The sequence below is a fragment of the Oncorhynchus mykiss genome, chromosome 30 (assembly GCF_013265735.2).
Source record: "Oncorhynchus mykiss isolate Arlee chromosome 30, USDA_OmykA_1.1, whole genome shotgun sequence".
Lineage (NCBI taxonomy): Eukaryota > Metazoa > Chordata > Actinopteri > Salmoniformes > Salmonidae > Oncorhynchus > Oncorhynchus mykiss.
The window spans coordinates 42,681,372-42,705,996 of record NC_050570.1 but is presented as its reverse complement, the minus strand read 5'-3'; the positions used below and the strand labels follow the sequence as shown (position 1 = coordinate 42,705,996).

Here is a 24,625-nt window from a genome sequence, read left to right as displayed (position 1 = left end):
AGGACATTGATACTTGTCCCGAAGCCACTCCTGCATTGTCTTGGCTGTGTGCTTAGGGTTGTTATCCTGTTGGAAGGTGAACCTTTGCCCCAGTCTGAGGCCGTGAGCGCTCTGGAGCAGGTTTTCATCAAGGATCTCTATACTTTGCTCCGTTCATCTTTCCCTCGATCCTGACTAGTCTCCAAATCCCTGCCGCTGAAAAACATCCCTACAGCAATTAAAATTTCTAGTCTCATGGCAAAGGGTCTGAATACTTATTTATATAGGGCATTTGTTTTTGTTTTTTTAAACCTGTTTCACTTTGTCATTATGGGGTATTGTGTATAGATTGGGGAAAACAAATTGAATCAATTTTAGAATAAGGCTGTAACATAAGAAAATGTGGAGAAGGGGAAGAGGTCTGAATACTTTCCGAATGCACTCTGTTCGATTCCCATCTCATAGGTCACCAGGGAAGCATATGGCAGTAACACATTCAATCCAGATGAGCAGTCATGTAGACTTTAATGTCATTGTAAATGTATAGCTAAAGATACCTAGTACAATAACAGGCTGTACTGTTATTAAGATGTAAGATGTCTGATTAAGTCACGGGAACATATCATTTCTCAGAAACTGGAGAGAAAAAAACTAGACATTTTGTAAGAGTACTTTCCTTACATAACAAATGTACCTGCATGCACCCACACATTAGGTCATGTGAAAAGGCATTATGAAATAAAAGCAAGACATTTGTGCTGTCCCTTTATTTTCAGTCATGTCTCAATCTGCTGCCTTCCTTTCCACTTCAAACTAGTAAGCCATAAACAGTGCAGTTGCATAAAAAAATAAGACTAAGTCATCATTTCACCTTCATTTTACAAGCACATCTTCAAAAAGTATTTATTTTTTGAATACACCATTCCAGTACAGCATTTGTCCAATCAAACTGATGCATTTGATTCCCCAAGAGTCCTGCTGTCCTCAAAACACATGTACACATCTAGGGCCAGACATAACAAGTAGAGTTCCTTATCTATATCATTACAGCATCATCTGCACAACTTATTAATAACAAAGCAGCTTATAGGCTAGTGCTATTTGGTTTGAATCCACAAACATTGATTTCAGATCGTTTCTGGAGTTGACCATGAAGATATTATATCACTGCAGGTTCCGCCTGGCCCTAGCCATGTCATGCATACAGCACGAGCCCCATAGGTCAACTTTACAGAGCAATCCGATGCTTTAGAGTCTTCTCCAGTGAGTTGGTAAGCCACTTGGTTATACAATCAGAGATATAGGCAGTTGGACAGACAGAGACAAACTGGTCTTAGCTGTGGATGGAGCCTCAGACAGGTGGAATGCTAGAGCCTACTTCTTTCCCAGTGATAGACTGAAACACAAGCAAAAGGGGGTTGTAGGTGTTAATGATACTGTAAAAAAGAAAATGTATATAATATTCAAAGTGCTCTAAAAAGTACAGGGATGACAACGAGAGATAGCGTCAGAGGAAAAAATAAGTATGATTTTTAACGGTTTTTCCAAGGCTCTGACAAGACTGATTTCAGTCAAAAGTGCATCAATATGCACGGGGTGGATTGGTTGCTTTGCTGAACATATGGTACTCCCAGGTTTTTCTGTCTTATTCTCAACTGTATTATATAACATGTATGAGGAATGAATGACCGGCATTTGGCACCAGGTCCTGTCTCAGTTTCTGTGAACAGTTACATATTGACATTGAAGATCCTTGGCAGCATTAAGATAAGCCAGGAACTATTTCAGTGTGATACAGTCTGACTAGTCATATCCACTCCAGTGACCAGGCAAAAGCAGTGAGATGGAGAGCAAAAACCAGGGTTGTGTTTATTAGGGCACGCGTAACAAAATGTTTAAAAATGTTTTAAGAACAAGTAGCATTTACTACTTGTGGCTCTCTGTTTGTGGTCTTCCAATGTGAGAAGAGCAGTCATTAGACATGTTTTTGCTAAAAAAAAATCATGTTCTCTTCAAGCTACCATTAATGCCAGTATGGAGTTGCTTCAAAAAAAACTTAGGGCATCTTTAGGGATTTTGGTGGAATTCTTACTTTTCCATGGGAAATGTGATAATGCATTCCTGCACTTTTTCAATAATGCCATTGATTTCTCCCAGCACCTGTACTGCACTACACAGTGTTCAAAACTATGGATGTGAACATTCAACATTTCTAACCTTGCTTGAGGCAACTGAAACAAACCATCTGGGCGGTGTTGAGCCATGCAAGAGAGGACAGAGCCAGACTAGGGCATGATGATATGAGAAAGTGAAGCTAAGAGAAACATACTTGTTAAAAGAGTCATCCTGAAGGTTAAGGACCAGGTTGTCTGCGGAAAGGTACACTTTGTTCTGGGACGTTGCCACCTGAAAGACAATACACAGAGACACAAAACACAGTTGAAAACAAAGCGTCACAGAACTAGTCTTGTAGCAGCTCGTAGCATAAGGGAAATAGCCATCCTTCAGCCCTAATGATACTGATATAACCAGCTAACTGCACTGTGGGTTACCATTGCAATGAGAACCAAACAGCCACAACAAACACAGGCTGCTAAAATGACTGACCCCATTCTTACTGAAACAATGTCTGATTAGGACAATAACATTACAGAGTCTCTGGGGATGAGTAACTATCCCCTCAATACATAATTAAAGTATTTCTGTACAATTATCATGACAGTCACTGATATCCAGTTCCTTTATAAAGAACTCACCGTCTTAGCAATAGCCTGGGCAGCTCTAATTCGTCGAAGTTTCAGGTATCCAGGATTCTTAGTCACTGCTTGTCCCAACTACAACAAACAGAGCCAGAATCATATAACATGCTAAAGTAAATAAAAAACTATTGTTGACTAGAATAATCATCCTGGTGTTTGAGTTCGTGCAAGGTCATGTGAAGACGAGGGGACAGGTCGTCCAAAGGTTATGGTCAGGTTAATGTTTTACCATCTTGGCAGCCTCTGCCTCTCCCTCCGCCTGGATAATCTTGTGTCTCTGGTCTTGTTTGGCTTTCTCCACGTAGAACTGGGCTCTCTGTGCCTCCTGCTGGGCTGCGGAGACACACAAGCTTTGTTTAAACTCCACGCGTGCACACACAATCTACTAACACACATTAGTGCATTGACTAACCCACACACAGAAAAAAATATAAAAACAGGCAAGTATGCATCCACAGACAGCCGTATACACCCCAACACATGCGCACACAATATGTGGCAGATACATACCAACTTGTTTGGCCTCTACGGCAGCTGTGTACTCTCTGCTGAAGCTCAGCTCTGTGATGGCTACGTCATCCAGGATAATGTTGAAGTCTTTGGCTCTCTCAAACAGCTCTCGGCGAATCAACAATGACACCTACACAGCACACATACGGTTACAGACAAGAAAAGGGCAAAAAAAACAATGTTGGTTCACGTTTCAGTCCATTTTAAAAGGGGTCTGAACTTCCTGATTTGGTCTCGTTTTTCCAGCTTGGTCATTATGAAATGCAGCGTCCATGACTGAAGCCAAACAAGAGTTGTTTTGGGGGATAATGTGAGTGTCCCTTCTAGACAACTTGAAACAGTCGAAACAGGTCGTGTCAAAGTCCCCCAGGCTAGCTAGCTTGCGCTAACCAACTTCTTTCGCCAATTAGCTTCACAATGGCAAAGTTGGTTTGACGTTTGGGGATTGTTAGGGACTGTCAATAAATTACACAATGTAAATGGGAAAATATTTTCATATTGCACATCTTTGACAGGGATGCAAACTGTAGAGGTCGACCGATTATGATTTTTCGATACCGATACAGGATATCGGAGGACCAAAAAAAGCCAATACCGATTAAAATCGGCCGATTAAAAAAATATGTTTATTTGTAATAATGACAATTACACTTTTATTTTAACTTAATATAATACATCAATCAAATCAATTTAGCCTCAAATAAATAATGAAACATGTTCAATTTGGTTTAAATAATGCAAAAACAAGTGTTGGAGAAGTATAAGTGCAATATGTGCCATGTAAAAAAGATAACGTTTAAGTTCCTTGCTCAGAACATGAGAACATATGAAAGTTGGAGGTTCCTTTTAACATGAGACTTCAATATTCCAAGGTAAGAAGTTTTAGGTTGAGGTTATTATAGGACTTTTTCTCTCTATACCATTTGTATTTCATATACCTTTGACTATTGGATGTTCTTATAGGCACTTTAGTATTGCCAGTGTAACAGTATAGCTTCCATCCCTCTCTTCGCCCCGAACCAGAAACACATCAACAGCCACCCTCGAAGCATCGTTACCCATCGCTCCACAAAATCAGCGGCCCTTGCAGAGCAAGAGGAACAACTACTCCAAGTAAGTGACATTTGAAACGCCATTAGCGCACAACCCGCTAACTAGCTAGCCATTTCACATCGGTTACACCAGCCTAATCTTGGGAGTTGATAGGTTTGAAGTCATAAACAACGAAGAGCTGCTGGCAAACGCACAAAAGTACTGTTTGAATGAATGCCTACCGCCGCCCAGTCAGACTGCTTTTTCAAATCATAGACTTAATTATAACATAATAACACCCAGAAATATGAGCCGTAGGTCATTAATATGGTCAAATCCGGAAACTATCATTTCGAAAATAAAATATTTATTCTTTCAGTGAAATACGGAACCGTTCCGTATTTTATCTAACGGGTGGCATCCATAAGTCTACATATTCCTGTTACATTGCACAACCTTCAATGTTATGTCATAATTATGTAAAATTCTGGCATATTAGTTCGCAACGAGCCAGGCGGCCCAAACTGTTGCATATACCCTGACTGTGTGGCAATGAACGCAAGAGAAGTGACACAATTTCCCTAGTTTAACATTGCATGCTAACATGAATTTCTTTTAACTAAATATGCAGGTTTAAAAATATATACTTCTGTATTGATTTTAAGAAAGGCGTTGATGTTTATGGTTAGGTACACATTGGTGCAACGATAGTGCTTTTTTCACGAATGCACTTGTTAAATCACCCGTTTGGCGAAGTAGGCTATGATTCAATGATAAATTAACAGGCACCGCATCGATTACATGCAACGCAGGACAAGCTAGATGAACTAGTAATATCAACCATGTGTAGTTAACTAGTGATTATGTTAAGATTGATTGTTTTTTTTATAATGCTTTTTTAAATGCTAGCTAGCACCTTACCTTGGCTCCTTGCTGCACTCACATAACAGGTAGTGAGCCTGCCACACAGTCTCCTCGTGGAGTGCAATGTAATCGGCCATGATCGGTGTCCAAAAACGGCAATTACCGATTGTTACGAATTAAATTGGCCCTAATTAAAATCGGCCATTCCAATTAATCGGTCGACCTCTACTGTAGAGGGCTCAAAACGGCACTGAAACATGCAAAAAAAAAATCCCTGCTATGGGAAATACAGGTTTTAATCTCTCTAGGGTACGTGGGACGCTAACATCCCACCTGACCAACATCCAGTGAAAATGCAGGGCGCCAAATTCAAACAGAAATCTCATAATTAAAATTCCTTCAACGTGCATGTATTATACACCATTTTAAAGATAAACTTGTTAATCCCACCAGTGTCCAATTTCAAAAAGGCTTTATGACAAAAGCATACCATGCGATTATGTTAGGTCAGTACCCAGTCACAAAAAAACAGCAATTTTTCCAGCCAAAAAGAGGAGTCACAAAAAGCAGAAATAGAGATAAAATGAATCACTAACCTTTGATGATCTTCATCAGATGGCACTCATGACTTCATGTTACATGTATTGTGAATGTTTTGTTCGATAAAGTTCATATCCAAAAATCTCTGTTTTCATTGACGTGTTATGTTTTACCTCCAAAACATCCGGTGAAAGTGCAGAGAGCCACGTCAATTTACAGAAATACTCAACATAAATGTTGATGACAATACAAGTGTTCTGCATGGAATTAAAGACACACTTCCCCTTAATGCAACCGCTGTGTCAGATTTCAAAAAAGCTTTATGGAAAAAGCAACCATGGAATAATCTGAGTACAGCGTTCAGAGACCAAAATAAGCAATACAGATACCCGCCATGTTATGGAGTCAACAAAAGTCAGAAATAGCATTATAAATATTCACTTAACTTTGATGATCTTCATCAGAATGCACTCCAAGGAATCCCAGTTCCACAATAAATGTTAGTTTTGTTCGATAAAGTCCATCATTTATGTCCAAATACCTCCTTTTTGTTCACGCATTTAGTACAGTAATCCAAATGCGCAGGCAATAGGCCCAGACAAAGTCAAAAAAGTTATATTACGGTTCGTAGAAACATGTCAAACGATGAATATAATCAATCTTTAGGATGTTTTTATCATAAATCTTTAATAAGGAGAATTTCTTTAGGCTAACTCACAGGCGTGCGCCTGACTGAGAACATGGCCTTCTGGCAGACCCATGACTCTGTCAGCTCTCATTCTCTCCCACTTCAGGGTCGAAGCCTGAAACAAGGTTCTAAAGACTGTTGACATCTAGTGGAAGCCTTAGGAAGTGCAATATGACCCCACATACACTGTATATTGGATAGCCTAAGACTTGAAAACCTAAACCTCAGATTTCCCACTTCCTGGTTGGATTTTTCTCTCAGGTTTTTGCCTGCCATATGAGTTATGTTATACTTACAGACATCATTCAAACAGTTTTAGGAACTTCAGAGTGTTTTCTATCTAATATAATATGCATATCCTAGAATCTGGGCCTGGGTAGCAGGCAGTTTACTCTGGGCACGCTTTTCATCCGGACGTGAAAATACTGCCCCCTACCCCAAAGAAGTTAACTAATTAAACAAATAATATGATCTACATGATCAGTCTCTGTGTAAAACAAATGAAATTGGTTAATGTGAACCTAACTCACAGCTAAAAAAAAATGTAAAGAAAGCAATCCAATGTTATTTGTTGCCTTGAGTGCCTGCAAATGACAATCAAGTCTTGAGAAAAAAACTTGGGGAAAAGATATCTTAAGTAGAAATAGAATAAAACAGGAATTCTATTTTTGCTCTATTATAGTGGCCACTATAGTAGACATAGATCAAGAGCACAAGGCTACATGTGTGAAAAAATAACATTCACTAAGTAAAAAAAAAAAGTACAATCCCCCTCACTCACAAGTGTTAATGTCAAATTCAACACAACAAAAGCAATATCTTTAGACTACACATTCTGCCAGTGGACATCTGTTCTACAATGTGCCAGCAGCGTATGATACCCTTTGCTGGCATAATTGATCTCTTTCAGGCAGAGAGCCTGGCATACCCCCTTTCATCTACTGTATTGAAAAAGTGAGAAAGAGGGAAAGTGTGTAGTGTTCCTTTCACCTCTATAGCGGCATCCACCTTAAGCCAGGCCCAGCTCCAGCTACACTTCATCCATGAATCCACTTGTTTAACAAGCAACGTCTCATTTTCACCTAATTCTCTCATTCTGAAAATGAACCACATACTGTAGAGGGAAAACATCAGTTCACAGATAACTAGCTAACATTTCACACAGATTGCTAGGGTCCAATAAGCAACTAAGGCTTTATAACTTGAGGAACGGCAAATAGTCGCATACCAGTTAATACTTTAGCGAATTGGTTAGGTTACTAACGTTAGCGCATCTGACTTTATTAGCCATCTAATTTTCACACCATAAACTCAATTATTTGATCAGTTAAGTTGGCTAATGTTGCTCAACATTTCTCTGGCTAGCTAACGGAGAATCCGATCCAGCAAGCAAGATAATTAACAATGCTAACAATACTTGGTCCACCACCTCAAACTTTCCAAATGCCAATGTTTTTTTGGTAACAGCTCATGAAGTACGCTTCATCACCCTCGTCTCCGTGGTCAGGCTTCTCACCTACCTCTCCGTTATCGTTCAGGGGACGGGCTGCTGTAACTGACAAACTGCCTTTCCACACTACCCCGCTGTATTTCCAGAGTGCGCGCTGATCTGGAAACTAGCAAATGGGTTGTCTCTTCTCTCGTCAGTTGCGTGCTGCATTCTGTTATGTAAACGATTGGCTGAGCCTTAGATACAGCCTGTATTGCTCTAAACACCCATCACTCGTTTGCTTACAGCCAGTAGTGATCCAAAGTTTGTATGTGAAAATTACTCCTAAAGATGCACACATTGTTGTTCTGAACTCACTTCACTCGTGCTAAAGAGGGAGGCTCGCTCGGCTGGTGCCAACACATGCGCAGATCAAATACATCCCGCTGGAACGCAGATAAAGGTGTTTACATGTCCCAATAATTCAAAAGATTGCTCAGAAAATAAGGTGTTTTAATCAGCGTATGCTTACTTCGATTTTGACCTCACGCCGATGAAGTTAAGCAGAGCAAGGTGTTTACATGAATATCGCATAATCTGCCTACTGCCATAATCAGTTTAATATCAAATTATTAGTAAACCTACTCATTGAAATGTAGAGCTATTGACATTTGAAAATATTGTCCCATGTACATTGTGTAATTCACTGATGGTAACTAACCTCACCCCATAGGGATATCAAATGTCAAACCAAATTGACCATGGGCATTACGATCAGGTTATGTGCAGATGCGCTCTGAATTGATGATTACTTGGGTGCTGCCAGCTGTCGGTAGGATTGAAATAAACACAACCCAAGAAATACTGTTACAGTACCCTTCAATCCATGACATACAAGTTTTCCTATCTCCCAGATCTCAGTTTTGGACAAGACTGAATTTATGACCAAAATTATCCTACTTACACCATGTCGTCAATTTTGACACTAGAAAAAAAACAATCCGACTCATATCGACGCCACATAGGCCATTTTCAAAACGAGAAGTTGCTTTTTAGGGACAGTCACTTTTAAAGCAGAGACTGGTTTAGTACACAACCTTTGTACCATACAATCCTGAGACTGTGGCAGTACCGGTACTCTGAATGATGAGATTTAGGCTACCTGTGCGAGTCACTCTGCCATACCTGTGCTCTCTGAGTGATGAGCTGCGAGGCATTGAACTTGGCCACCACGCTCTTCAGCACCTCGTTGACGATGGAGGGTAGTACTCTCTCATCATAGTCCTTCCCCAGCTGCTGGTACATGGCAGGCAGGTTGGCGGCCACAGGACGGGACAGCACACGCAGTCCAATGTTAATCATCTGCAGATCTACAGAGGTAAAAGAGACAGGGAGAAAGAAGTGTGGGCTGTATCTTCCTTTACCTCATCTTCCATCTTTACTGATCTGAAAGCTTCACATCTTTACTGATCTGCTAGACATAATGTATTGGTCTACATGTATCCATACTGGATTCAAATTAATCCCCCTATCATGTACCTTTGCTTCCAGTTAGTGAAGCAATCTTCCTGGGCCTGGCTCTGATGTCATAGATTATGGGGTACTGGATCCATGGTACCCTGAAGAACAACAAAAACAGTTCAGTTAAATATGGTCATGTGAATTTAGCTTTGCATTGCGTCGAGCCAACTGACAACCCTGGCTTCATTATAAAGCCCTGGACAGAGTAAGAGTGTAGGCCTACCTGAAGTGCAGTCCTTCAGCCAGCACTGTGTCCATCTGCATGCCCCCAATTCTGTTGAAGATGATTGCTCTCTGACCTCCATCCACTGGGAACAAACCATTCCACACAACGTTAGAGGAGTGCACTCATTATCGTGATAATAGTGTTACCCATTTCACTACCAGACGCTAGGTTAGGCCTACCTGTGAATGTAGCTTCTTTGACCCCATAGGCCAGAGCTCCAGCCCCAATGAGCAGCTTGAGGCCTATTCCTGCTCCCTTGCCCCCCGCGCCAGACATACGACTGGCCAGGTCCCTCAGGTTTGTCAGGAACCGCTGGGAAGACGTGAAAAAAAAAATGTGTTGTTGCTATTGGACAGAGCTTATGTTTTCACAAAATATTACAAGGCTTCTTTTACCACTGTTTATTTATCATCAGGTCAGTAATACACTGCACATTAAGTGTTTTGGAGGGCTTGTTGTGATGTCCAGCTAATTTATCACCATTATCCCATCTAGTGGTCTTAAGGGGTACTGTGGCCTAGATCTGTCAGTGTCATTGTCTCCATCTCGAATATTCTTGACCATTTATAGTTAGTGATGCACTGATATGACATTTTTGGCCGATACAATATCCAATATTTTTCTTGCCCCCCCCCCACAAAACAATACCGATATTTAACATTTTAGCGTCCTTTAAAGCATTCTAGTAGTTATAGTTAACACACATGGACGCAGCAGTCTAAGGTACAGCATCTCTGTGCAAGATGCGTCACTACAGTCCCTGGTTCGAATCCAGGCTGTTTCACATCCGGGCGTGATTGGGAGTCCCATAGGGTGGCGCACAATTGGCCCGGACCACGCTGGGCTGTCACTGTAAATAAGAATTTGTTCTCAATTCAGCTTTTTTGTTGTCTCACTGAAATTCTTACTCTTTCAAATGACTGCTCGACTTGTTGACTGCTCGATCCACACAACATACATTGTGGGCTAGGTTAGGAATGCTGTGTTGCACGTGTAGCGCAAAATTTTACGCGGCGTCTTTATGTCATGTACCTACGTTATAAAAAGTATGCACGGTAGCTTTGACATCGGTTTTCAACATCGGTGTTAAACTAGACATCGGGCCGATACCGATGTTGGCATTTTTAGCGAATATCGTCCGATTCCGATATGTTCACCGATATATTGTGCATCCCTTATTATAGTATTATGAAACTGTGGATTGTGCAGGTCTTTGAGTAATGAATGAGCATGTAAACTAATCAAGTTTAAGCAGCACTTAAACCAATGTTTTCCACATATTACTGATATGCAAGTAACTTGCATGTTAGCTGACGAACACGCAACTCCGTTTTCTTATATGGAGGCGGAGTTGAGCTTTCTCAGCCACCTGCATGTTTTATGATAACAGGGTTACCATGGCCAAATTGGTCTACTTCAAAAACTATGTCACGGGTCAGAATGTATTGGTCGTGGGGTTTTGGTCAACTTCTAAGTTGCACCGCGGCCGCAATGGCATTCTTTAAAAAGTGTATGTATTAATATAATCAGTACCAGTCAATAGTTTGGACACACCTACTCCTTCAACATTTCTTTGACTATTTTATACATTTTTGAATAATAGTGAAGACATCAAAACTATGAAATAACACATATAGATAGAATCATGTTGTTACCAAAAAAAGGTGTTAAACAAATCAAAATATATTTTATATTTGAGATGCTTCAAAGTAGCCACCCTTTGCCTTGACAGCTTTGCACACACTTGGCATTCTCTCAACCAGCTTCATCTGGAATGCTTCTCCAACTGTCTTGACAGAGGTGAAACTGGTTGAGAAAATTCCAAGTGTGCAAAGCTGTCGTCAAGGTAAAGGGTGGCTACCTTGATCAATCTCAAATATATTTTGATTTGTTTAACACTATCTTGGTTACTACATGATTCCATGTGTTGATGTCTTCACTATTATTCTACAATTTAGAAAATAAAGAAAAGTCAGGGCTGAAAAACACACATTATTCCAAACGACAATATTTAACCATAATTCATCAAGAAACTAGTTAGCTAAAAATTTGACTAGTTATTATCAGTTATCCAAGCTTGCAACATGAGAACTGGCCTTTTTCTAGTTGGTTAGGGAGCGGTTTACCTAAATTGCCATTGGCAAACCTTCACTTCCATATGAAATCTAAAAAAGACCTAGCTATAGTTTGAAAGCTGGCATAGTTAAGCGTTGCTGAGTGAGGATAGGCAAGTCAGAATAACGACCTGCGTAGCTAACGTCGTTAGCTTGCTAGCTAAGCTAGCTACCTCGATCTCCTCTTAAAATCATAGTCTAACGTTATAAGGCAATAACACACGTTTGTGTAGAATACAAAACTCATTTAACAATAATAAGGTATGTCTTGACTTTGTCTTTAGTAAGTGTGGTTGCTATTTGAAATACTCACGTTCGGCTCTTTATTTGCCATGCTTGCAGTAGATATCCAAGGTCGTGACCAATGAACGCGTCATCACCATAGAGAATGATAGAGCCTTCTAGTGGCCAAAAGGACGTTTTAGCATTGGCAATGCCAGTGAGGGCTTACACAATTTTAATGTAGTCAACTAGACGGGACTTCCAACTCCATTGGCTGATCCCTCCTGGTGACCCTGTCAGAGTCATGTCCAACCGGGTCATGAGGGATCAGCCAATGAGAACATTGACTACTTCAAAATGCAGATAGCCTCAATGGCGCTGCCCATGCTGTCACAGACGCTATAATGACACGGCTACAAAGAGCCCACTCTCTCTCTATGGTCATCAGAGACAACTTTGTTTTTGCATATTCAGGTGAAAGGCTTTCAGGGATTTGGAGTTCAATGCAGCTAGAATTTATATAGCTGCACTCTTGTGGGTATTTTATGAAACTGGCTTGTGTTCAATGGAGTCAAAGTTAAAGGTAGACTCAAGTGATATGACGTTTTAACACTGCTGCTACTCACTGTTTATCTATGTGGTCACTTTACCCCAACCTATAGGTAGGTACAAATTACCGCACTAACCTGTACCCCGCACATTGACTCGGTACCCGCGTATTTTGCCTCATTTTGTTACTATTTAGTAAATATTTTATTTTCTTGTTTTCTTTTATCTTTCTTTTATTTCACTGTAAGGTCTACTACCAGGTGTGTTCGGCGCATGCAAATTTAATATTACTGAACAAAATTATAAACGCAAATCGGTGGTCACGTTTCATGAGCTGAAATATTCCAGAAATGTTCCATATGTACTAAGTGTATTTCTTTTGTGTGCACAAATTTGTTTTACATCCCTGTTAGTGAGCGTTTTTATTTTCACAAGATAATCCATCTACCTGACAGGTGTGGCATATCAAGAAACAGCATGATCATGACACAGGTGCACCTTGTGCTGGGGACAAAGGCCACTAAAATGTGAAGTTGTCACGCAACACAATGTCACAGATGTTTGAAGTTGAGGGACTGTGCAATTGGCATGCCGACTGCAGGAATGGCCACCAGAGAATTGAATGTTAATCTCTCTATCCTAAACCAGTCATTTTAGAGAATTTGTCAGTACAGCCAACTGGCTTCACAACTGCAGACCACATGTAACCACGCCAGCCCAGGACCTCCACCTGCAGGATTGTCTGAGACCAGCCACCTGGGCAGTATTGGTCTACAATTAAGCCCTTGTGGGGAAGGGGAAAAAATGCTTTGTGGTTAGGCCCATGTCCTCTTACAGATATTGATCTGCAGTGTTGCTGAGACTACCTTCAACAGCCCACAGGTTTATCAGTGTTGAGTGGCTGTAGTTAAAATATGAACAGATTAATTCTGCTTTCACACAGGTACCTTGTGCCTCACTTGGCAAGTATGTACTCCCAGGAGACAAAATATCTTATGACGAAGTTCATGCATTCGGTGATAGTTAAGTCAACTACAAATAAAAAGCTATGGCTTTGTCTTTCTGACATATTTTAATTCATAATTCATGTAGTAAACAGTCTATAATAGTTACATCTAAAAAATAAAAAAAATCCAAAACAATGATGTGGTTGCTGATGTTCTCAACAGAGCAAAAATTACAAATGCAAGGTGACGAGCAGTGTACATCTTAGGGTTACATTTCTGGAATGACAAGGGGAAAAAAATGTACAAATAAAATAATTTACATGGTTGTCTGTCATGAGCATTGTCATTGCCCATATATATATCGATATTTACATACAAAAAGTATTGTCTGACAAGAAGCCAGTGTGACCTTGGTTGGATTTTGGTTTCTTTGTGCTGCTGTCACTGTAGATTGCAAATGCACTCCTTCAAACATGGCCTCCTGTGACCACTGAAAAACAACAATCAGCAGTGTATGCCTGGTCCTCCCCACTTCCAACGGTTGAAAAAATAAATAGTGTTCCTCTTCAGACGTAGAAAAGTCGTACCCGGGAGGTGCTGACGTGAAGGTCGTCATCAAAGAACTTGGTCTCTATAACAACATTCCCACTGCAAGGGAGAGAAAAATAAATGTTACAAATCAGCAAACACTGACCATGAGCTGCAAAGTATAAGGCAAAGCAGTCCCATAAAGGAAATGACAGTTTCCTGCAAGTTTAGCATACAAAAGTGAGGTTAAGGAATATTTCAGCGTAGTCTAATTACTTACTCAAGCTGTAGCCTAGTGCGTGCATATTGTATACTACTGACAAACAATTGCCCAACCCAACTGTAGGAGAATGACCAAAAAGCCCAACATTTATTATTTGTTGCTTATCCTTACGTTAAAACATTTGCGGGCATCATCTGAGACTCTGGCGCTGCCTCTATCAAAGACTGCCATGTGTTTGTGGAGTTGGGAATCACAAAGCCAAACTCAAAGAACCATTCTGCAGGTAGAGGAGAGACACACAAAATACATGTAATGAGTGCATTCACTATGCACAGACATTGCATTCTTATTGAGTATATTTATAATAACAAGATTGAAACTGATCAAATAGAGTAGTACCTTCTAAGCATTGGCCTTTGAAGAAAACCTTCTGTTCAAGATGGAACTTTTCCAGTTTTTCTGATGAAGAGAAATTTAGCTCTCTGGACACAGCTTTGCACTTTAGTATTTTCTTGGGGACTCGAGCTGCAAGGAAATGAATGGGACAGTCAAACTACTAATTAGGAGAGAATAGATGCACTCAACACAACAGCCTGATGTTTACCAGGACCTAGGGTACTTTCTCACATAAGAGATTCTAATATACTTTCTCACTTCTGGCATTTTCTATAGACTCTAATATACACAACATTGATAACTATATGGAAAGGTAAATTAATAATAATTTTGACTAGGGTTGGGCGGTATCCAGATTCATACAGTCATACGGAGAGTACAGAAATTGTACTACCAAATGTGCAAACAAGGGGTACAATTTCTATTTTAAAAACAATATGCACAAAACAATTTAGGCAACAGGGATCAGGATCCGGGGGGGGGGGGGGGGGGGGGGGGGGGTTGAATGTATTCTGTAACCAAGACGCTTGATCTTGACATCAAGCCACTCAGCAAACAAAATGCATAGCTGGAACCCTGAGCTGGATATAACACATGACATCTTATGTTATATTCAACTTATAGTTAGTTATAAGCGGAGTAGCACAAACTGCTTTTTCCCCCCTACGGTATTGAAAAATCATTCTGTTGGTATTTCGAAACATACCGTATACCGGGGTATCACACAAGCCTAATTTTGACATTGGTTAGGGTTGAAGTTCTTGAGGACAAACTGGCAGACTGCTGAGATGGTTAGAATGGCGTGGTCAACAAAGCAGGACTGACACCATGGACAGTTATTAATGAAGTGGTCAGTTGCTGCGAATGCCTTGCTTCTTTAAAATTAAGATTTATTTTGTCTACAAATACAGAGGTCATCTTGGTAGTGGTAGGAAGATATGGCCTAATAATAATAATAATAATACATTTTCTACACCAGGAGGAAAGCTGACAGTAACCTCTGGAGGATCCAGTACCTTCATGTTCAACCCCAGGAAGCGACAGGTCCTCTGTTCCCTGCCACAGCACCTTCCCAGTCTCAGCATCACGCAGGTTCATCCAGTTTCTGGGAGACCAGGAGTCAAGGAATACTACACAGTCATAGGTTTGACAGCAGTAACCTTGTCCAAGTTACTTCTATATATGTTGTCTTTGTCTATAGCAAGTGTCAAATTTCCCTCAGTGCATCAATGAAGTAACGGCAGTATTTCTCAAGGTGGCACACAAGGTAACAGGAAACCCTGACCCATCAAGCTATGATAGTGGCAGCCAACTGAAAAACAATAGGGTGATTTTTAGTTCTCAAAGATTATATTTTCTACATACTGGTTTTAGTCATTTAAGTTACTGAGTATTTTTTGGGGTACAGGGGAACTGGCATGTGTTAAAGCCAAAATTGGAAGCCACGTATACCCATTTGCATTCTTCCAAAAATCTTCAAGCGCCGCCGCCGTGTGTGGCCCTAGTCATTTACACCAGCTCTCACGCCATGTTCTTTTATTGGAGTGGCCTATTTTAGTGGCTTAAAGCCACCCATTATTTAGCTACTACTAGATAACCTATTCTAATAGGTCATGTGGTACAAGCCAAAGCAAGTGGGTAACAGTACTCCAGCTGGTGCAAGTGCTAACAGACAGAACAAAGAATTTCTAACTCAGCTCTGGGAATAGAAAGCCAACTGGAAGACATAGCTGTTGTGTGTCAACTAGAGGGTACTATGTCAGAAGCACCTGAACCCCCCCCCCTGTCTCAAAACCATATGTGCTGCTCTTCATCCTCCCGCCCAACACACACGTCGCAAAAGGTTGTCAAGCACAAGTGTCAGTCAAGTCATTCCCCACATGGGATAAATTCTTTCAAACGAATAGGGGCCTTGACTGAATGATGGTCAAATGTTAAAACAGCAGGTGGGGGGGGGGGGGGGGGGGGGAGTTGACGCGCAAACATGAAGCAAGCAACCTCAGCACTCAGCTTGGCTAGCAAGCTACTGTAGAGTAGGGCCGTCTTAGTGAGATGAAATTTGTGGCGCTTTGAACCACTTAAGCCTTTCAAATCTGACTGCAGCCCAGTGGGCCCACCAACAGCTCAGTTGCCTCCCTCCAAGCAGCTTCCACATCCTTCTAGAATGATCATCAGAGTCCACAGTATGCAGCTTTCTCATCTTAATAGAAACTTCCTTAGAAAACATAGGCCTGGAAAGGCACCCTCTTTCAAACTAAATGACGAGGCTGCTTTGTGTGAAGTGGCTGTTGGCCGTTACCTAGACAAATTAATTGAACAGTTGTCAGCCCTGCTGGACAATGACTGTCTGGGGGACAAAGCAGTGTCTACCCAGCTTACCGTTTATGAATTAACTGTAATACAAGCTGCTGCTGCTACTTTTTCAATGTGAATTGTAAAAGTGGCCTCCGTGTTAAGCGCATTAACTGGCTGCAAAAAAACGATGAAGCCAAATGTTTCCAGTACATTCCAAGGTCAGACTAGGGCCTAGACAATTCATAATAGGCCTGGATAGGGTAGTCAAGTTTAAATGTATTCTGCAGCCAACTACAATTAGGCCCCGGTGGCAGACAAGGTGACATGTCTCCTGGATCACACATACAGACATCCCTGGTGCTAAGCATGGGAGACCTGCAGGGGAGGGGGGGGGGGTCCCACAACACTCACAGGCTTCTTAATTAGCCCTTATGGGCATGCTAGCCTCCCTAAAGCCCCATCCATTTTTAAAGAGTAGCTCCTTGATGCAAAACACACGTGAATGCATGACCAATACACATGCAATAGACATAAGAAATGAAAATGAATAGGCTAGATCTCACCAAGTAAGCAGTGTAGCTAAAATGGTTTAACATGGTTTATTCAACTCAGTGAAAAACTTCTAAAGTAGCAAATAGCAGAGCCCAGCGTCAACTCAGACTACCACTGTTTGGTTAGCTAGTCCTTGTGTTCATAGTTCTGTGGATCAGTTTGTTCCAGGGACAGATTACATGCAAGTCATATCCACTCAGGGGAAGCAGAAGGTGGCTGCATCACACACTGCATTCTCCTCAGAGGCCAGCCTCTGCCTGTCTTAGGTATATAACAGAGGCCATGTTGAAGCACCGTGTTCCTGTACAGGCCTGGAAGCCCGATGTAGCATCATACCAAGAAACGGAACGCAACGGAGTCATGTATGGACTTTGTCAGATGCATGTCTAATTAACCTAGCTACTTGTGTTCATGTGCAGTTTTTTTTTCTCCATACAATGACCTACTGTAGGGCAATGAAGGGACTACTGATGTTATCCTATAAAATACATTAGTGTACTATGGAAGCAAGGCGGTTCCCAGGAATCAAAGTTTTGAATCTGATTAAGCACACTTTCAGGTTATACTTATAAAGAACGTGACTATTATGCTAGCCTTAGAACCTGTAGTAACTGAAAGCAACTATGATACCCTTATCAGTATCCAAACAAGCAAATTGGTGCTGAAGCTGAGTTGTAGCAGGACCTGTGCTTTCTTTGAATACTCCCCGCTGTGAAGCAACTTCTTGAACTTTCTATAATGATCTTTATTGCATAAGACATACAGGTCAAAAAGCTGGTCATGCCAGGGAAGAGTTCCTGTAACCTCAACCAAATAGTCACTATATGGCACACAGTGATTGACAACTTTGATCAGCCCACCACTGATCAACACAGTTCAAATAAATACACAACTTCTAGATTAATTTGCTGAAAAACCTTAGAAATGGCAGCATCCACAGATTTCCTTTGTGACGTTATAGTCACAATTAACCCGATGCTGGTTACCCAACTATAGTTTTTGTTTTTAGTTCAAAGACTGACAATTCCTCAGAATACAATTGATTGCTTGGTCTCAGGAGGATCAACTTAAACAAAACAGCTTGACCGCCCTCTACAACCCACGTGTTTTTTTTATTTAACCAGGCAAGTCAGTTAAGAACAAATTCTTATTTACAATGATGGCCTAGGAACAGTGGGTTAACTGCCTTGTACAGGGGCAGAACATACTTTTAGTTACTGGCCCAACGATCTAACCACTAGGCTACCCGCCACCCTTAACTGCATAGGCCTAACTTCTTCACAAAGGTCCTGAAATGAGTATGTGTATGCAGCCAGGGCTCCAAGCAGAGGTAACACGCTAAACTCAGTCACCAGACCTGTTAGGAGGAGGACTATAAGGCAGCAAATCCCCATCCTTGCAAATCAAGGATTTAAGAATTACCAGCCTAGAAAATGAAGCCTGCCCAAGGAAGGTCACACAGATCCACAGCCTGTCACAACAGTCAGGATTCTTACCTATTCAACTGAATATACCCTTAGTACTACCAAAAAATGTGTAAAGTACAGAGCAGAATTAAATAATGGGCCTTCAGTCCATGTTAAGCCGGTGGAAGCAACGCAAGTGTGATTATTCTAGTCCGCATTACTGTGTCTATTTTGGGACCAGTGGCTTGTGTTATGTAAACCAGAGGGCTTCCACCCAAGCTAGGAGATGAAAATAAATTACCCACAGAAGGTACTTCAAACAAGCTCCACTATGGTTTAACTATATGGTATGATTAAAAATGCTTGTTGAGCTAAGATGGTGATTGCAGGAGGTAAACTGTCAGATTTCCCACTATGCCCTGCCAACAGCTCCAGGTATGTCCAACAGGTTCAGTATAGATCACCCTTCCAGTCAGACACTTATTTTCAATAATATTTTTTTTGATTTTAGCCACTGTACAGGCTGTTTAAATATATTAAAGCATTCTCCTGTACAAGTAATAGGCAAAGTAAGACAATTAGCAATATTGTTCTGTATGCATGGACAGATACAGGGAGCATCAGCAAACGGCTACCCAAGTTAAATTCAAGTCAGAACCAGCCAGCTAACTAGCTAAGGCACCCATTTAGCTAACACCTAACCTGTGTGCATGTTCCACTACCTCCTTGTCCAATTTGACTAACTAGCGAAGTTAGTCAATTTATCCAAAGTTATGTACCACATAACGTTACAGCTGCAGTGTCTAGCTAGCTAGGTCGGTTATCTAGCTAGGTAACTTGCCAGCAAACCAGCTAACGTTAGAAGCAGGATGGCCCAGAAAGACACTAGCAACCCCGCTAACGTCAAACTGTCAGACTGACAATATTAGTTAGCTAGGTTCACTAACTAGTTTAACGTGTGACAAGCAGCAAGAGCCAGCAAGCAACACCACCTGGCTAGCTAGCTACGGCAGCTAACTTAGATAGGTGAGCAACCAGGCAAACCATTAATTGAAAAGGATACAGTTTAAAACCCTTCAAAATCTCCTTGGCTCTGTCTTCAGTTGAAGACATTATGTCGGAGTCGGACATCTTCAGTTTCTTGAGTGGCTTGTTAGCGTTAACTGATAGGCTAGCTAGCTACCAAACTAACGTAAATGCACCTAAAAATGGCATGAAGTCCGAGGACTCTGGCGATATCGCATTAATTTGCCGTAGATCCCAGTTTAATCTCACTGGTAACTCCTACTGATCCCTTAATCAACCTACCATACGTGGAGTTTGGTCGGAGATTGACAGCAAATTCGTCCGAACACTTTACGCGGTAGCAGAGCACCACACAAAACAACAAATGAAATGAGGCTTCTAGGGAGGGAGTTGGCTGAGGGGACACGCCTCAACTCTCCTCCACCAGTAACCTCACAGATAGAACAATGAGACAGATCTTTCACCGTACGTATAAATCTGAAGCATCCGGTAGGCAATTCCACTCACCACCAAATATGGTTATGAAAGGAAGACCAGTGGCAAGGCAGTGGGAGAAGATAGAGGAAGACGGATTTTGGCCGAAATTCTGCTAATTTTCGATTCGATTAAACATTTATCTCAATCATGTTTTCTGTTCCCATTTCTAGAATATGTTAAGAACAGAGTGGACTGTTTTGTAGACTTTACCCTTTGCCAAAGTAAAAAAAAATGCGTTGTTTAGGAGTGGAAGGGGCGAATGTAGTTATGCAAATACATTCTACAACGTGCCAATAGGATTTCGCTAGCTCGTGCTTGGCTCTGCCCAACCCCTTGTATGTTCTGCCCACTAATGAGGCTGTGGTCTATCTTGGATTAGATATATAAACATCTTTGGTAACCTTCTTCTTCTGTGGATTTTATATGGCGTCTGGCAACCAACTTTAAGGTGCCTTACAGCCACCAACTGGACTGGAGTATGAGCCAGAGAAGGTCCCTTGGAGATCGACAAGTCAATCGCGATCAATGGGTTGCTGACCACTGCATTAGACCATTTTCCTTGTATGACTGGTGGAGGAGAGTCAGGCATGTTCTACTGATGCTGAAAGACAAATTCCAGATGCACATATTTTAGCATTCGTAGTTGAGGCTTACTCAGACACACTTCTCTAAATTGATGGGTGTAGTGAAAGAGAGGCTATAAACACCCCCCAGCCACATCTAGCTAAGTGGATGGGTCTCTATTGTCTAGACCTATTAACATGTTCAAGAAATACAGTATTCAGAGTCTATATATTACGAGTTGAGTTTATATTGAATCTTATTGTTGTGCTTCAGGTATTTGGATCATCTGATTAGCCGTCCCTCACACCAGCCCTCCCAGGGGGACAGTTTCAGCCCCTCTGAGGAGGCAGGGGAGGGGGGGGGGGAAATAAGCCCTCAGCCAACAGTGGGAAGAGGCGCCGGACAAGCTGGACAAGTCACAGTTGAGCTGGACAAGTCACAGTACGAGACAGAGTATACCACGGGGGGAGAGACTGGCAACGAACTGGACTCAGAGCAGTGGGAGAGGTGACACACATGCAGGAAGGAAGTCAGGCAGGCACACACACACATGCACACCAGGGTTTCCGTTAGCCGGCAGTTGCCGTTTGAAAAGATTATAAATAAAACTGTTGACGCCAAAATGAACGGGAGAAAAAACATCCCATTGCAAAATAATGCTAATTGATGGAAATACCAGTGGATGTAAATACATTTGACCATCATGCTTAACGATCTATAAATTCGTTTGAATACACTACCATTCAAAAGTTTGGGGTCACTTAGAAATGTCCTTATTTTTGAAAGAAAAGCTATTTTTTTGTCCATTAAATAACATCAAATTGGTCAGAAACACAGTGTAGACATGGTTAATATTGTAAATGACTATTATAGCTGGAAACGGCAGATTTTTAATGGAATATCTACAGAGGCCCATTATCAGCATCCCTCCTGTGTTCCAATGAAACACTGTTAGCTAATCCAAGTTTATCGTTTTAAAAGGCTAATTGATCATTGGAAAACCCTTTTGTCCTTCTTTAGACTAGCTGACTATCTGAAGCATCATCATTTGTGGGTTCGATTACAGGCTCAAAATGGGCAGAAACAAAGTACATTCTTCTGAAACGTGTCAGTCAATTCTTGTTCTGAGAAATGCCAAGAAACTGAAGATCTCGTACAATGCTGTGTACTACTCCCTTCACAGAACAATGCAAACTGGCTCTAACCAGAATAGAAAGAGTGGGAGACCCCGGTGCACAACTGAGCAAGAGGACAAGTACATTATAGTGTCTAGTTTGAGAAACAGACGCTTCACAAATCCTCAACTGGCAGCTTCATTTAATAGTACCCGCAAAACACCAGTCTCAATGTCAACAGTGAAGAGGCGACTCCGGGATGCTGGCCTTCTAGGCAGAGTTCCTCTGTCCAGTGTCTGTGTTCTGTTTCCCATCTGAAACTTTTCTTCTATTGGCCAGTCTGAGATATGGCTTTTTCTTTGCAACTCTGCATAGAAGGCAGAGTCGCCTTTTCACTGTTGACATTAAGACTGGTATTTTGCATGTACTATTTAATGAAGATGCCATATTTGTGAAAAGATTAGATGTCATTTTTGCCTCCTAAATAAGATAATTGTTTCATAGTAAAACGTAGGCGACTCAGTGGCCACGCCCAAGTGAACAGACATTGGTTGAGAACTATGAAATACGCCCTTCTCTCCCCCAGTACAAAAACCCGTTGACGGAAGTCAAATTCAGTTCCCAACGACGTGAGGTCTGGTGTCCATACGTTTATAAGGGTGAATTTCAACGTGGAGGTGACGATCACCTGGCTGGAATGGTGAATATCAACAAGACCAGACAATACAGCACGAGCTTGCAACTTGGTATGAACTTTGAACGATTATTCACTAAAGTAGTGATACATCCTAGACATCGAGTTATCAGCTGCAGCTGTAAATGTACGTGGCCTAGGAGAGAACAGAATCTCTGAAGAACAACATGGTACTTTTACGTATCCGCTCTACAACACTATGACCAGAAAGTTTCTTCAAAGGACAATGGCGATCTCTGCTGGGTAAACCAGTCTTCCATCTTCGACCCATCTATCGAAGTGCAGCTCAGAGTAAATATATATATCTTGCATTTTCCTTTCCTTTTTACAAATGTGCGGTATTGGAATGCATAAGATTCTGTATTTACGGTTGCATAGCTTCTCAAGGTTCGACCCAATCCCTTTGTCTCTTAGTCTTCCCGCTCTTTCATTCAAACCCAACCCCCTTCCTTTGCGTAACCAGTGGTCATACCGGGTTAGCCCACTAGGGGCTTTTCATGACATGATTAGTAATCGATGTGTGATCTATCCTCTGTGTGTGTGTATATATATATATATATATATATATATATATATATATATATATATATATATATATATATATATATATATATATATAATTCTGTGTAGGTATTTAGTAAATAGGAGTGGCAGGGTAGCCTAGTGGTTATAGCGTTGGACTAGTAACCGGAAGGTTCAAATCCCCGGGCTGACAAGGTACAAATCTGTCGTTCTGCCCCTGAACAGGCAGTTAACCCACTGTTCCTAGGCCGTCATTGAAATTAAGAATTGGTTCTTAACTGACTTGCCTAGTTAAATAAAGGTTAATAAAATTAAGCCAATTTGTGTATTGCTGATTGAACTTATTAGCTAGGGTTCGTGCAGAAACCAAGTACTTACGACAATCATAATGAGACCGATCTATTTATATAAAAGATCTTTAAGAGAGTGGATTCGGGAGATAACCGCTCTATATAAACTAATGCTTCCGTGGTGCCCCAGGTTATTAATGGTCTAATTGTTGCATAGTTTAATTCAATCACGTAATCAATTAAACGTTCAATTTGATAAAATAGCATGTCATATAATTTAATCACAGTTCGCGACAGGAAATAGGAATGATGGTTGCCGATAATGGGCCTCTGTACGCCCATGTAGACGTTCCATTAAAAATCAGCTACAATAGTCATTTACAACATTAATAACAATGTCTACCTACACTGTATTTCTGATCAATTCAATGTTTTTTTAATGGACAGAAAATGTGATTTTCTTTCAAAAACAAGGACATTTCTAAGTGACTCCAAACTTTGAATGGTAGTGTACTTGTTTTTCCCAGACTGAAAATATTTTATTTCCTCAAAGTTCCTCTTCTGTAAGTTGGCCTTCACACAGGTCTTTCTGTAATTGTGTTAATTTTACAGTGTTATTATTCTTATTATTAGGAAAGAAATCCTTACAGTTAACATCATTCAGTGGAAGTGGAGGAGACTGAAAAGAAAACATATGCCTAAAATATTTTGCCTCCTCTTTCAAAATATAATTTGGTGAATCATTTGTAACGAGTTTCTGTAAAGTCTTTTTGGTATAATTTCTATGTTGAAGATTCAAGAAAAATGTGTATTTTTCACAATTTTCCATCCAATTACCTTTAGTTTCCTGTAAACAATAGATACTATATTCTTTCACTTTTAGCCATGTAAAAATATATCTTATTTTTTTATGATCTTGTGAGCCATTACAATTATAACTGGCTATACTTATTTCCCCACTTAGCATAATGATACCCAAGTTTCAATTATACTTACCACAACAAATGTTTGTAAACGTACCATTAAAAAGCACCATGATGATTAAGTGTCCATATAGCTGTACCATAATATTTGCATTGTTAAGCATACTGTAGCTGCAACTTTGTAAACCTCCAATTGTCCTAATATTCCACCCACTAAAACCTCCCCCCATATCT

General features: G+C 40.8%; 2 protein-coding genes across 2 annotated transcripts; both read right to left on the bottom strand.

Annotated features, from left to right (window-relative positions):
- Window positions 1-730: 730 nt before the first annotated feature.
- Window positions 731-12,132, bottom strand: LOC110521844 (prohibitin-2). Its single transcript, XM_021599759.2, has 10 exons — window positions 11,976-12,132; window positions 9,728-9,860; window positions 9,546-9,630; window positions 9,341-9,420; window positions 8,987-9,171; window positions 3,249-3,378; window positions 2,968-3,071; window positions 2,736-2,813; window positions 2,309-2,385; window positions 731-1,375 (listed from the first exon to the last, which is right to left on the bottom strand). Exons 1-10 carry the CDS (start codon window positions 11,994-11,996, stop codon window positions 1,354-1,356), a joined length of 915 nt encoding a protein of 304 aa, XP_021455434.1. The 5' UTR covers window positions 11,997-12,132; the 3' UTR covers window positions 731-1,353.
- Window positions 12,133-13,482: 1,350 nt separating this feature from the next.
- LOC110521843 (retinal rod rhodopsin-sensitive cGMP 3',5'-cyclic phosphodiesterase subunit delta) lies at window positions 13,483-20,184 on the bottom strand. Its single transcript, XM_021599758.2, has 5 exons — window positions 19,844-20,184; window positions 15,544-15,632; window positions 14,531-14,656; window positions 14,303-14,408; window positions 13,483-14,028 (listed from the first exon to the last, which is right to left on the bottom strand). The coding sequence occupies exons 1-5, from the start codon at window positions 19,909-19,911 to the stop codon at window positions 13,947-13,949; spliced, it is 471 nt and encodes a 156-aa protein (XP_021455433.1). The 5' UTR covers window positions 19,912-20,184; the 3' UTR covers window positions 13,483-13,946.
- Window positions 20,185-24,625: the final 4,441 nt, after the last annotated feature.

Excerpts from the sequence above, each read along its gene's own strand:
- LOC110521844 (XM_021599759.2), bottom strand. The coding sequence starts at position 11,996 with ATGGCAAATAAAGAGCCGAAC. Across the intron at positions 3,072-3,248 it reads CGTAGAGGCCAAACAAGTTG|CCCAGCAGGAGGCACAGAGA; the intron begins GTATGTATCTGC and ends GTGTCTCCGCAG. Across the intron at positions 2,386-2,735 it reads CCCAGGCTATTGCTAAGACG|GTGGCAACGTCCCAGAACAA; the intron begins GTGAGTTCTTTA and ends ATTGTCTTTCAG.
- LOC110521843 (XM_021599758.2), bottom strand. The coding sequence starts at position 19,911 with ATGTCCGACTCCGACATAATGTCTTCAACTGAAGACAGAGCCAAGGAG. Across the intron at positions 15,633-19,843 it reads ATTTTGAAGGGTTTTAAACT|AAACTGGATGAACCTGCGTG; the intron begins GTATCCTTTTCA and ends CTGGTCTCCCAG. Across the intron at positions 14,029-14,302 it reads ATGCCCGCAAATGTTTTAAC|TGGGAATGTTGTTATAGAGA; the intron begins GTAAGGATAAGC and ends TCTCCCTTGCAG.